At 36.8% G+C, this 14,198-nt stretch overlaps 1 protein-coding gene and 1 non-coding gene across 2 annotated transcripts; both read right to left on the minus strand.

The window, feature by feature from the left end:
• Positions 1-2,379: 2,379 nt before the first annotated feature.
• Positions 2,380-7,545, minus strand: LOC149838717 (uncharacterized). The gene is made up of 2 exons (XM_090007772.1): positions 6,997-7,545; positions 2,380-2,783 (listed from the first exon to the last, which is right to left on the minus strand). The coding sequence occupies exons 1-2, from the start codon at positions 7,468-7,470 to the stop codon at positions 2,622-2,624; spliced, it is 636 nt and encodes a 211-aa protein (XP_089863898.1). The 5' UTR covers positions 7,471-7,545; the 3' UTR covers positions 2,380-2,621.
• A 6,082-nt stretch (positions 7,546-13,627) lies between these two features.
• Positions 13,628-13,708, minus strand: LOC149838718 (small nucleolar RNA Z195/SNORD33/SNORD32 family). Its single transcript, XR_016432274.1, has one exon. It is a non-coding gene; the product is annotated as a small nucleolar RNA Z195/SNORD33/SNORD32 family (small nucleolar RNA).
• Between the last annotated feature and the right edge of the window lie 490 nt (positions 13,709-14,198).

Here is a 14,198-nt window from a genome sequence, read left to right on the forward strand (position 1 = left end):
ATATTAGTCGGGTCCACATAATAGTACCTGATTAGGATTGCATTTGTTAAGATCTGAACCATATAATACCCTCAATGGCCCATACAGCATAATCCCACTACAGTCAACATCAATTTGCCTAAGATCTTGCAAACATGGTCAAAATTAAAAAACAGAAATCTATCAGTGTTTTTCTCTTTTCTTGAGGGAAAATCCTGTCAAACTAAGAACATTATAACAGAAAAAATTAATGTTAAGATAAAAAAATAATTTAAAAAACAAGTGCACGTTTTTCACCTTAAAAACTAACCACACTAACATCTCATGTTCTTTGTTCAGCTAGATCACTAGCCTAATGAGAGCTAAATGAATTCTAGACAGCCTAATTGTGATTTGGAAAGAACAGAAGAAGCATCTGACTTATTTGAATGCTACACTGGACTTCAAGATGCAGCTCAGTTGGTAGAGCTCTATTCTTTTAATTGGATCATTGCCATTACAGGCTAGACAATAATGATCTTATATGTGGTGGCTCACATTCGTGAAAAGTACTTAGACATGCCACTGAAAATATTCTATCAAGACATAGATGAGCTGTCAAGAATGTAGAGGAGGTATGGGACAGTTGGTCAGATTCAGTACATGAAATAGTAGGTACTGCCAGCTAGTGACCCAAATCAGACCCAATAGGACCCGAGTTAGATCTTAGTGCAAAAAGGGTCTCATTAGCTAACTGGGTCGAACCCACAAGACATGACTAGCGTACCAACTCAAGTCTGGTTTATAAAATTTCAAATCCAAACCAATTCTGTCTCCCGTTCCAATTAAGAAACAGAAACATCCCAATATAAAATATACAAAGAAAATTAAAGATTTTAGGCTTTCTCTAAATGAACCATTAGAGCATGTTTGATGGGTTGTCCAGAAATGAACAAAAAAGATGAAATAGAACATTGGTTTTGTTTGTTCCGCAACAAATGTACCAAGTCCAACATTTGTTTGGACCGTAGTCGAATGTTGTGTTAAAAATATCCGTTGTTTGATGATGATGTGCAGACAATTTGACAGTCATGGATAATGGATCACATTATTTTATTTTGGACCGTATGACCCAATCCACCCAACCACATGAGTGTTTTAATATGTTTATTATGGATTTTAACTTTTGATATAGATATTGGATTGGATCTAAAAACTAGAAAATGTTTAAAATTTATGTAATTTGGAAAAAATAAGAATTATTATTTTTTATATATAAATGTTGTCTTATTAGATCTAATTATAAAATTTTATCAAAAAATTATGGATTTTAGCTCCAAATATAGATTTAAAATGAGATCCAAGTACAAAATAATGTTTAAATTTTGGGTAATTTAAGAAAAAAATAAAAATTCAAATTTTTTTTTATATAAAACCAAAAACCATAAATAAATCATAAAACTATAAAATGTAAGAAAATAAATCATAAATAAACCAAAAAACCTTAAACTACAAAAAAAAACATAAATTAAATATCTAAACCCTAATTAAAGATATTTGATTTAAATCCTTAATCAAATCAAAGGAAAGCCCTAATAAAATTAAATAACAAAAGCCTTATTTAAAAATATTTTATTCAAAGTCCTAAACAATGAAAAAAATCAATAAAAATAAAAATAAAATCCCTAATCAATGAAAATAAAAAAAACTCTAATCAATGAAAATCAAAGAAAAATCTTAATTAAGAAAAAAGTAATCAAGAAGAAGAATAAGAAGAAAATCAAAGAAAAAGAACCCTAATCAAGAAGAGAAGAAGTCCCTTGGCCTGGCCACCCTCACCTCTGCCCCTCCGGCTGACCGCCCTCACCTCCGCCAGCCCCTCAGCTTGCCTGCCGCCCCTCTGGCCACTGAACAGGGGAGAGAGAGAACTTGTCGTCGTGTTTTTTTTTTGTTTCCGTCCTGTCCTGTCCTGTTCTTTTCGTAACAGGGGGAGTGGAACTAAAATAACACACTTTTTTGGATGTGGCGGATGCGAGCGACGTGCCATCAAATATGCCCTTACTGGTCCTGCCCAAGCCAAGCTTCATCGGACCCAGACCCAGTACCAGCACCCAAAAGTCCGGTAGGCACCAAGACCCACTCGGTCTAGTTCAAAACCTACCCATTGACAGCCCTTATGCATTCCTCATACACGAGAATCAGTGGGGCTCCGCTTGTTTGGTAGGAGCTGTTAGTGCACGTCACCATGTGTTGGGAAGTTGCAAGTTCAAAACCCAATGGTATGTTGTGTAACTGGTGGGGGTCTGACTAACCCAGCTTGCCTTTCAAAAAAAAAAATCAGTGATAAACCCAGCTATAAGCAAAGTCCAGAAGTAACCAATGACTCGAATGTAGAAGAGGAAAAAGCAGAAAGTACAAGAATACTGTTTAATCAATTTTAACTTCAATAGGTCAAGATAGAATATTTGAGTAAATATAGATAAAAACACATCCCAACATGTTGAATTCCCCTCTGGGGTACACCATACATTTGGAAGGATGGGTAAGCACCTTGAAACAAGAAAAACACTCTCTTGTACAAATCCTCAAGGGAGTATGCCAAGCATTAACGCAGACAAGCCAGGTTTGCTTACAGGAGTCATTGCTTGCCTTGGATCAAGCTACTACTTGGGTGTCTTCATGGAGGGCTGCTTCATTTGAAGAAGGCGAGTGAGACCAACAATCACATGTAATCGGCTATGTGGAACCCCAGTCTTTGCCAATGCCTTCCCGTACTTGTCCAGAAGCACAAAGCAAGGGACATACTTGATATCATAATGGAGCAGCTGAAAATACAAAAAACGATGATGCACCACTGATTTTTTGTTTTCCAAAATGTATCAAATTTCAACTGAAGAAGTTCATAAAATGTAAAAAAAAATCAAACAAAATGAATATACAGACAAAAACAAGCACACACACTTCTTCATGCAATATACTTGGAAAGAGTCTTGGATTCAAATCATCAAATTGCCTAGCAGACACCAAGTAGAAGTGTGGCTCCAATAATGGAGATTGCCATCAGAAATATGTGCGTGTAAGAATGATCCAGCATGACTCTGCAAGGAGTAAGAAAAGAAAAAGGAGTCGTTCTTTCTAGTATGTGCACACCATCCTATGATATGGTATACTCATTTCTATTACAAGCTTCCAATGTGTTGTGAGATTTTAGAAAAATGATATCTCAAAGAAAATAGCAGTTGTTTAAGCAATGAGAACAATAATTCACACAAACACAAATTGACATCTACCAGACCTCGCAGCATGTTTTGAAAGTTTGGACAAAGAATTAGCACAATTCAGTTTGTCAATCTTTGGCAGCAACTGAGACAGTTCCATGGATGCAACCAATAGACTGGATACAAGAAGTTAACCTGTAAACACTCAAAAGTCTCAGAGAAATTTGGCATAAGACCGAGTGTTCTCCCCTCATAACTCGTTTTACGAGACTAAATATCCAACTTATTTCACATCATCCTCTCATAAAAATGTCAAGAATCAGCATAGTCAGTGGGATATTATACAGAAAGAGGTAAGAGCTAGGCAAAAGCACTCTATTCTGCACAAAAACATACAGTTTTAAACATTTTGAAAAAGTATGTTTGTTGAAGTCATCCCCAAGCATATTAAGTTTTACCATATCAAACATCTTTAATATTAAATTTGGTTGGCTGATGGGTAAAATTCATGTTCATCCAAGTCAGTTTCATAGGAAGTGAGTAATTATATGGTTTTTACACCAAAAGATGTAATTTTTCCCCCAAAAAGCTATTCATTTGCCTTCTGTTTATTCAATTGTTTACTTTTCTTTTTCATCTTTGAAACATGAACAGAATTCGCTTGTTATAAGAAAGAGCATGAGTTGGTGAGAGAGGTGATGACAAACTAACTCAAGAAAGACCACACGCCAGAAATCTAAAACAAGAGAATGTTGGCAAATGACAGCATTTGTTGCCAAAGAACTTTTTTCAAAAGATTCCACACTTACATAGGATAAATTTTAAGAAACATAAAATGCTTCATTTTGCTTTCAAGTTGTCATCAAAAGGTTTCAGGTGCAGGCAGATAAAAGCATGTCAACTAACGATTTATGGTTTTCCATGAATATATAATCGCAATCTGGCAAGAAATGTAACAGCATATTATTATTACTTCTCTAATTGTGAAATCAAAGAAAAACATGGTTCTCTTCTGATGTCTGTCAGCATGTTCTTGGCGTAGGTAAAATGCCCAAGACCACAATGATAGCATGCACCTTCTCCTTGAACCCATATACATTTGAAGAAATCATGCCAAACATCAAGCATGGATCGCTCTGTACTCTATAGTAAAGTCCAATATCCTTCTACAGTGCCACAACAAAGCAATTCATGGTTGTTGACAAACACACGCCAGGTGGTCTTGACCTCCCAAAAGAATCCCATCCATCTAAAACATCAGTCAAATTCTCTCCAGATTTTATATTTGATAACAATGGGGCATGATATGGGTATTGAAGAAGATGAACTCCCTTGGAAAACTTTGGTATGCATCCCATAAAACCAATATAAATTAGTGTGATAGTAGAAGTTGCACCTGACAAGAAACTTGCATCAAATGTGTTAGACCAAGAGATCATTTCGTAAGGAGCTACTTTCCATGTTAACATAAAGTCTATGTCACATGGGTGCGGGTGCGGGTGCGGGTGCGGGGGTGCAGCACTTTGAAAAAACTTGGGTGTGGCGGTGCGGCAAAAATATAAATATATATATATAGTCCAAAAGTTGGACATAAATAACCCTAGGTGCGGTCAATGCACCCAGGGAAAGATTGACCACACGCGCACCCGCGTCACGTCGCGTCGATGCAGGTGTGGCACCCAGTTGGCCGAGTCTCTGTGACATAGCATAAAGTATAGCCCTTGAAAACTGAAATATATGACCAATTCCTCCCTTGCAGCATACCGTCATGAGCTCCCTCATACAAAATTGTAAAGAAGGAATTTCATTCAACTTCATCAGGAGTGCAAAAACATTGAAATATCATAGAATACATTTGTCTACATAGTTGTTTTCATATTCTTTAGAAAAGGGAGGGGGAGAGGAAAAAAGAAAAAAAAAATATTCCTCACCTAGATTCTTCCTACAGTATCCACATGTCATCTTATGATACAGCTTTTGTTGTTAGTAGTGATTTAAGGGCTTGATTTTATGAACCTCAAATCACCCTAGGGCTTTTGATTTATTGGTTAGGTACCTAACATTTAGTACTAGCGCAACCTCCACATAAACAACTTGATTCTCGGAAGGGGCAACCTAGAAAAAGGGCAAAGTGAGAGCTGCCAAAAGATTGAAAGGTCTACCAGTAGTAAAGGACAGAGCGAGAGTCATCCTACAGTGGGATGCCGAGGACATCGGCTACAGAGAATGGTGATCTGTTAGGATTCTGGTGGTTTAAGGGCTTGACTTTACACACCTTAATTCCCCTAGGGCTTTTCGGTGCATTAATTAGGTACCTAACATCTGTAATTAGACAAAACAACTTTGTTCTTTAAACTTGTTAAAAGACTACATTCTCACACAATAAACTATCCAAACAGGTAAACATAATCAATATGTGATGCCTAAGTGATATTTCTGCATTATAAATTTATAAGATACCAAATGCTATGATATGTAAAGCAAAATCCACTTTTATGCTAACCAAAGCAAAATAAACCCCTACAAGCCTTCATGAGATAAAAAAGTCAGGATGTAACCTAAAGAGAGAACTCTTGAAACCAATTACAAATTTGTCTAGAACCCAAAAATTTGGGAAGGCCCTTATTTATGGATGCATAAAATAGCAAGCCTAACCGCATAGAACCCAAAGTGCATGACACCAAGCATTATAAGATCATTAATGCCAACCAAAACTCAAACTCTAAAAAAATGAACCCACTTTAACTTCGAGAAGTGGATCGATTGGCCATGATATGTGTTGCATTATGTAGTACCTGGTTCCTAAGCATATCGATAATCCAACCATTCCCTAACCCCCCCACCCCCCCCCACCCCTTCCCATAGGAACACTAATATACATTCTCGCCAATAAAAGAACAGATCCCTGTAAAAATTCGACCAGTTTGGCATGACATGTTAGTAGTGTTGTCGATTGCTTGCCTAATCAGAAAGCTGAAACTAAATTCTTTTTGCAAGACAGAAACAGATAACTTCCATTGCACCAAACTGTTCATAGAAAGTTGTCAAGTAAACTTGTGCTAACCAGCTCAATCAGAATGGTGAAACTCAATTGTTTACAAGACAGAAACACATCAATTCCGTCGCACCAAACTAATCGAAGACCATTCTCAGATAAATTTTCGCGATCACCAGCCCAATTAGAAACCAAGAACTCAAATTGTTTAGCAAGACAGAAACAGAGCATCTCCATTGCACCGAACTAATCACTTGCAGACGCAGATTATTCTCAGAGTCACCATCACAGAGATGCAAAACAGGAACCAACTTAATCATATCACTAGAAAAACGCAGCTCTCACTTTATTGCCCTCGACACAAACAAAACTAAGGGGGTGTTCGGATACATGGTGTTGGGATGGGGTTTTCCAACTCCACTTTACAACGCCAGAACCTGTAAGAGCTCAACCCGATTCAGCGTGGTGTTGCAATGCCCAAATGCCGTGTTTGGGTAGGACTCATGGACGCGACTTAGAAACTCGGGAATTCCCATGCCATTGAATTCCAGAACTTGGATACAAGTTAAACGCAATTTGCGATATTTTCGAAAACCCAGGAATTTGAAATTTGAACTACCACGTGCGGAATTTAGAGTACAGATCCTGAAATTTGGGGAATTTCCGGAATTGAACTCAAAACGAAAAATGGGAAATCGTGAATTGGTTCAAAATTTCCAGTTCAAAAATCCAAAATTCCAGCTAACATAGGTTGCTGGTCTTGGAAAAGGAATTACAACTCACTCCTTCGTATCCAAACGCGAGTAAAGGAGTTTCGATCGTTACCTCCGGAAGCCATTTAGGGTTCTCGGCGTCCGCCATCACGATGCTGAGCCACGACGAGTTGTTCGCCTCCGTCTCCACCACGAGCTCGAGGAGCGAGTGGCACAGCCGGCACTTTGGCGAATAGAACTCGATCACCGTCGCCTCCTTCCCGCTGGAGAGCGCGGCGGCGAGCGCCCGCTGCTCCGCGTCCCCCTGCTCCGCCTCCGTCAGCGCCCTCCGGCCGCCCACGGCCGCCTTCTCTGGCGAGAATCGGCCGGGTTTAGAGACCGCCGGGAGGTTTTCCAGTCGTGTCTCCGGCCTATCCCGGAGTTTGAGGCCGGAGAGGAGGTCGGAGGGGAGGTTTCCGACGAGAGCCTGGAAGGGTTTAAGCAGCCATGGGACGTCGGGTTTGCAGAGGTCTTGGGACTTTTTGGGAATTTGGGGAGAATCCCAGGGCCATTTTAGGCAAAACATAGGGTTTTGGGGCGAGCCCATCTCTCTCGGACTCAACAGCGGTCCAGAAGGTGCAAAGGCGAAGCTTGTGAGCCATTTATCTAACGTAGAGATGCCAACGGTTCGGGTATAGGCAGGATATCCGCCGAATCTGAATCCGTTTAGACCGATCAGTAATGTTGCGAGTCAATATGGATCATATTTTGAATTTGTTATGAATTTTTTCGCGATATTAACCCAAAAAAATGTTTTTCACATTAATGCTTTTTCTTTATGGTCTGCACAAAAAATTTGATATTTTTCATCCAACTCAGAATCCAGATCTGAACCCAATTAAGTTTAAATATCAGATTTTCGGCTATATTTTTTTTCATCAAACTCTGAATCCGATAAGGTCAGAACCCTTAAGTCGGATTCAATAATACCTAGATCCAACCCGTTCACATCCCTTTTGTCTTGCAAAGATTTTGTCAAGCAATGCATCGCCTTGCTTAAGAACGTACGGCCAACATAGGTATCATGTTGGGGCTCAACCAATGGCTAGCTAGAATCTAAACTAGGATCGGCATAAATGCACAATGAAAAAAAAAACACAAAAAATCTAAAATTTGATCAAATATTCATGTTATAAAAAACTTATATCCTAACTCTGAATTTTTAACAATCATCCTTTATATATATAATGATTAAAAAAATCCTAACATTTTAAGTTTATAACTAAAATTGAGCATGTAAAATCAAGTTTAATGTTGATTGAAATATAAAAATACAAAAATACCTAAATGATAATTAAAAAAAATACAAAAAACCTTAGAACTTAATGAAATATTCATGATTCATACTATTTAAAAAATAAAAATTAAATCATAAACAAACATCATTCACATATACATGCTAATTGAAAAAAACTAAAATTTTAAGTTTTAAGTACGTGGAATCATGTTTTAATGTTGATTAAAAATAAAAACACTAAAATACCTGATTAAGTTTTCACCTCATTTAACAACCCAAAATTAAATACCTAAATGCTAATTGAAAAAAAATTTAAAAAATGACCTAAAACTCAATTAAATATTCATATTATTTTAAAAAAACTATATATAACTTAAATCCTAACCCCTAAAACTTGACAAACAATATTCATATATATAATAATTAAAAAACTCTAATATTCTAAGTTTATAACTTAAACCAACCAAGTAGAATCAAGTTTAATGTTGATTGTAATATGCAAACACAACAAATTTTAAATGTTAATTAAAAAAAACCCAAAAAAAACTAAAACCTAATAAAATATTCATGGTTCATGCTATTTAAAAGATAAAAACTAGATCAAAAACCTAACTCACATCATTCATATATATATATATATATATATATATATATATATATATATATATATATATATATATATATGTGTGTGTGTGTGCTAATTAAAAAAACTCCTAAATTCTAATTTTCTAACTAAAATAAAGCATGTAGAATCATCAATTATATTTAATGTTGATTAAAAATAAAAACACAAAAATTAGTTACATTAATCTCATTTGCAAAAATAAAATAAAAACCTAAAAAAATCCTAAATCATGAAAAAATACAAAAAGAAGAAAGAGAAAGGAGTGCCCACCGCAGTGTGCTCGTTGGACAGCTCGCCTGACATCAGGGTCGAACGACAAGATTGGGACTTGAGAGAGAGAAAAAGACCTTCTAGGAGTTGTGTCGTTGTGCCTGTGCCAGAGAAAGTCATCAGACAAAAAGTGATATTTGTTGAACAGCTGAGGAGTCAAAGAGAGAGAGAGAGAGAGCAATTTAGTGATCATGGGTCGTGCCCACATGGTGCCCACCGTAACCCGAGCTACTCTTTAGAGTTCTACTATCTACCTTGACCCCATACCCCATAAGGGTTTTTTTTAGGGCTCAACCAACTTTTGATGCTACTCCAATTTACTCTCGTGTCGTGTCACCTTATGTACTATTTTAAATGCAAAGCGACACTAAAAAATGTGCTTTTAGTAACCAAGCTAAGCTAGGCTTTTGGTTGTAGGACGAGGGATTGTCAGGTACAATGTAATTGCACATTTTTTTATTATGCTGCTGCACCCAATCACCGGCTATCCGTTGTTGGTCGGCTAGCAATCCACTCACTCAAGGGTGCGATGTTGGTCACGATGTGCATAAATAAATTGATTATTAAAAACAAAATTGAGTAAAAATCAAAGGAAGAAAAAGAAGCACAAGATCTGATCGTGACCATAGTGATAAATGTTAAAAACGACAACATATCGGCAGTAAAAAAGTTGGGACATTCTGAACTTTTTCATAAATCTTGCATTTTTTGGCAAAATCTCAGCAAAAAAATAAAAATATAAAAAATTTAGTTTTATAAAAAATATAAATAAAACACATTTAAAAAATAAAAATCTCAGAGATTTTCATGATAAATATCTGCTAAAAACATAAATATCATGATATTTTGTCACGGTTTGAAAATCTAGCAAGAAATTACCATTTTAAACTTTAAAACAATTTCTCGCGATATTATCGTGAGATTTTTTATAAATCTCGCAAAATTTGTCACAGAGATGGTGACTCCCAACATTTTGTGAACATGAAGGGATGTGAATGTATTATTTTGAAAACAGCAAATGTCGAAAAAAAAAACAAACGCAATGAGTTTGGCTTTCTTCCGCTTTCATTCTAGACCCAACCGAACCAAACCAAACCAAACCAAACCGGCTTGTGGTCCACAAAACGCTATTTGGGGCCCCGGTATAATGATTTAGTGCAGAAGGTTTGAGACCAGGGGTGTCAACGGGTCGGGTTTGGTTCAGACTAAGGTGAAACCAGACTTGGATCAGATTTTTGGGTATGGTATCAGGTTTAGACCCGAGTCTAATCAAGTTTATTATAAAAAAACCATACCTGAACCTGATAAAAACTACATGAACCAAACTCGGACCATACCGGGTAAAACCATAATTTGTTTTTATCATTTTTACATTGAATATTTATGGGTCTTAATCAGAACTCGGGTCGAGTCTGGGTTTGATATAAAATTTCACAAACTATACCTGGGTCCATATATTAATCGGACCTTCGGGTCCAGACCTGGGTCTTAATCGAGACTTTTTATTTATCACCATACCCGAACCCTCTAGGGTTTGGTTCAGGTCGGGCCAGTTGACACCCCTATTTGAGACCAATAGATACAATGGACTATTAATTGATCGTGGGAGATTAAAATTTGGTATATTTATTGTGTTTTCATCTACAAAATATCAATAAAATAAGGAAGTGTAACAAAGTAATAAAATATACAAGTAAAAATGAATAAATGAATGTTAAAAACAAAAGAGAGATCTAGATACATTATAGTTATGAACAAGACATAAATGGCCCTTGCTTTTATTAGAAATATGATTGCTAACCGCAAGTTAGAAAATATAATGAAGATGGCCAACTTATTTTTTCAGGCTATAACTAATATGGTGCCTATTTTTTTAGGCGACAATTACATGACCAAGGCACCTATTTTGTTAGGCGGCGTAAGGGTAAACTATCAAGAAAATAAACCAAGTGGCCGTGTTTGACATATTTTGGGTAGTGAATTGGAATTGGCCATGTCTAACATATTTCTCTAGTCTAGGCCAAAACAATGAATTGTGCCAAAAGTGAGTACTATCTTGATTAGAGTTATTTTAATTCCTAAGGAAACAAAAGGGATAAAAGTGGTTTATTATAATACAAGAAAACACGCTTGTGCAATTAAAATAATAAAATATGAGTTGTATTCTAGACCTTCCATCAAAGCTAATACTGGTCAATTGAGAAGATGTTACGTGGCAATTTAGATTGGAAATAAGGGGGAAAAAATTAAAAGCAAGGCCAAGGAAGTTGTGCGAAGCATAGAAACAATTGTTAAGGGTGAAATGACTATTTTAAAAATTAGAATGAAGATTTGGAAATGAAAATATGAACACTCATCCTATGAACTAACACTAAATATGATTTGGCCAACCACAAAATAAATAATGTATTTGACATCCTTTTTTTTTGTTTATATGAATATGAATTATAAGGTGACATTTGATTTTTTTTAATTTATAACCCAAAGAAACCGCACTCGGCACGAAGACCTAGTCATGCTGACTCAGCCAAACATACCTATGATGGTCATACCGGCTGCATAAAAGTCCGAGGCTAGGACTCCTGCCCCCGGAGCCTATGCTACTCATTGGCTTGCATTGAGGGATGACACCTATGAAAATTGAACCTTGATTGCCAGTCTAGCAGCCAAGGCCCCACCCGCTAAGCCAAGCCCCCTGGGGCATTTGAATGTAACCACTTATCCAGATGAACAAGATAAGGTGGGATCTTCTAGTAAAGATGACAATGCAACTTTCCAGTTTATCCCATTTATGTGGGTAAGTTTGTTCACCCAAAGTAAAACTGGTTCAATTATGGCCTGACCCATTCCTTTGCCCGACTCAGTCATATTCGGATCGGGCTGGGCCTTTTAGGCCTAGGCTTGACCCAGTTAACAGGTTGGGCCTGTTGGGCCCTGTGTATTATAAACACTGGTCCGATCCAAGTAGAGCCTGATTATCAAATCGGTTGGGTCCGGCCCAACAATATTCAGGCCTGATACCTGATAGTCCTATGACCACCCCAATCACAAGATTTCTCCCTATACTACAATTGTGAGGTTTGCAAGATTGGTTTTTAGAAGAGGTTTCATATGGGTCAGCCTAGTGTCCAACCCAAACCCGACTCATTTACATCCACGGCCCATATCCGAAGATCCTAAAACCGAGTCCCAACATCCGAACCAAAACGAATCAAAGAGCGAGCCACCAAGGATGACAAATCCAACACGTGAGATGGTAGGGTTGAAAACGGGTTGGATTTATACTGGAGCCTATTATATCCAAATCCAAATCCAAATCCAAATCCAAAATGCAAACAGTAGATCCGAATTGAATTAGCTTCGATGAAGTAAGGTTGAATGAGAACCTGAAATACAAGTAATACTGGATTCAGAAAATATAGAAGAAAAACGTGCTATTTACATGTAAAAATACAACCCGAATGCATATTTAGGCTTTACTTAAAAGGATCCAAATCCGAAATAATATTCGATTTAGAATCGAATATCTGACCATATCCGATCCATTTGCAGCCTTACTGCTTGGCAAAATACCGACCCTCGGGCCTCGACTAGGGATGGCAGTGGATCGGGGCGGGGACGGGGGACAAGGTCTCCACCCCCACCCTGTTTCAAAAATTTAACCTTCATCCCCGGTCCATCCTTGTGGCGGGGGAGACTTTGGACCTCCACCCCCGCCCCGTTTGAAAATAATAATCCCCATCCCCGTCCCGCCCCGTCCACATGAAGATTGCATTTTCCTTGCCATTTTTAATAAAAAAATATGCAATGTCCAAAAATATTTGCTTCTTTGTTTGATCAAGTCCACCATAACTTATTTTTAAACTCTGATGAATATTTTTATGTTGATTCTTTAAGGTCTTCAAGATGCTTTCTCATTCCTATATATTGTTCTTATCAAAAAACAATGAGCCTAATACTTCAAGTGTTAATTGTAGCCCACCGGTACTCTGCACAACTTTCTTAGATAATTTTTTCAAAAAAAATTGAATTTATTTTTAATCAAATACTATAATATTTGCTAATTGAGAGTAGAACAAAATTTTAAATAATCTGATCATAACTTTATAAAAGCTTTTTAAGATTTTCAGTGAAAAACAACCCACAAAATACCAGAATTTCATTACTTGAAAATTTGTATATTTATGTCAAGAAAAAGACGATCTAACAAACTATGCTGATTTGGTTGAAGCAATTAACGGGAAAAGCAAAACAATAGTAGTTCCACCATAATCCGAACCTAGCACAAATAAAAATCAGATTAAAAAAAAAAAGAATTTTTATGTGCAACCTCAGCCAAAAGATGGTGAATGGTTAATGAATAATCATTGCCACACAATAAAAAAATTTGATGTCATCATTAATTACACCACACAAAAAACCAGACAAGAAAACTTTAGATCGCAGTTGGTTGCACACATTTATCGTACCGACAAATAGAAATCTTTATCAAATGCAATTTTAAAGAAAATGGGCGCACCCAGATAGACCCTTTAAAATCCCACAAAAGCAACAAAAACAAATTAACGCAGAGAGAGATCAGATGGTAGTGCATGTTGTAGATTCATCAGTCTCTTACAAATTTGATTGGGTTTAACCATCATCACGTCTCCCCAATTCAGTACCCCAAAATGAAAAAAGATTTAACGTACGAAGTGAAGAAACTTGCGATAAGAAATTGAAAAGGGCGAAACAAAAAAAAGAGTGAGATACGGTAATCCTTTCAAATGTACATAACTCAGGGCTAAATTTTCTACTTCTACCCAACAAAAAGGGCTTCTCATTGCAACTTCTCAAAGATAATATAAAAGAAAAAAAAATGAAAATTTACCTTTTCTCTCTAATTTAGATGGCGACAGTGACTAGGGATGATACAGTATTTTGTCTAATAAGATTTAGGTTTAGTAAGTTAGTAGTATATATAAACATGACTGTTTTGTAATTTTACAACTTAACTTAAGGTATTTTAATAATATTATTGATGGGGCCGGGATGGAGCGAGGCAGGGCGGAGGAAAGTGTAAGTCCATCCTGGCACCGGGATGAATTTTAACCTTCGTCCCCGCCTCCATCCCCGTTTCATTCCCTTCACCCCCGGTCCAAAC

This window comes from Nuphar pumila, chromosome 5 (genome assembly GCF_984573655.1).
Source record: "Nuphar pumila chromosome 5, dmNupPumi1.hap1.1, whole genome shotgun sequence".
Taxonomy (NCBI): domain Eukaryota; kingdom Viridiplantae; phylum Streptophyta; class Magnoliopsida; order Nymphaeales; family Nymphaeaceae; genus Nuphar; species Nuphar pumila.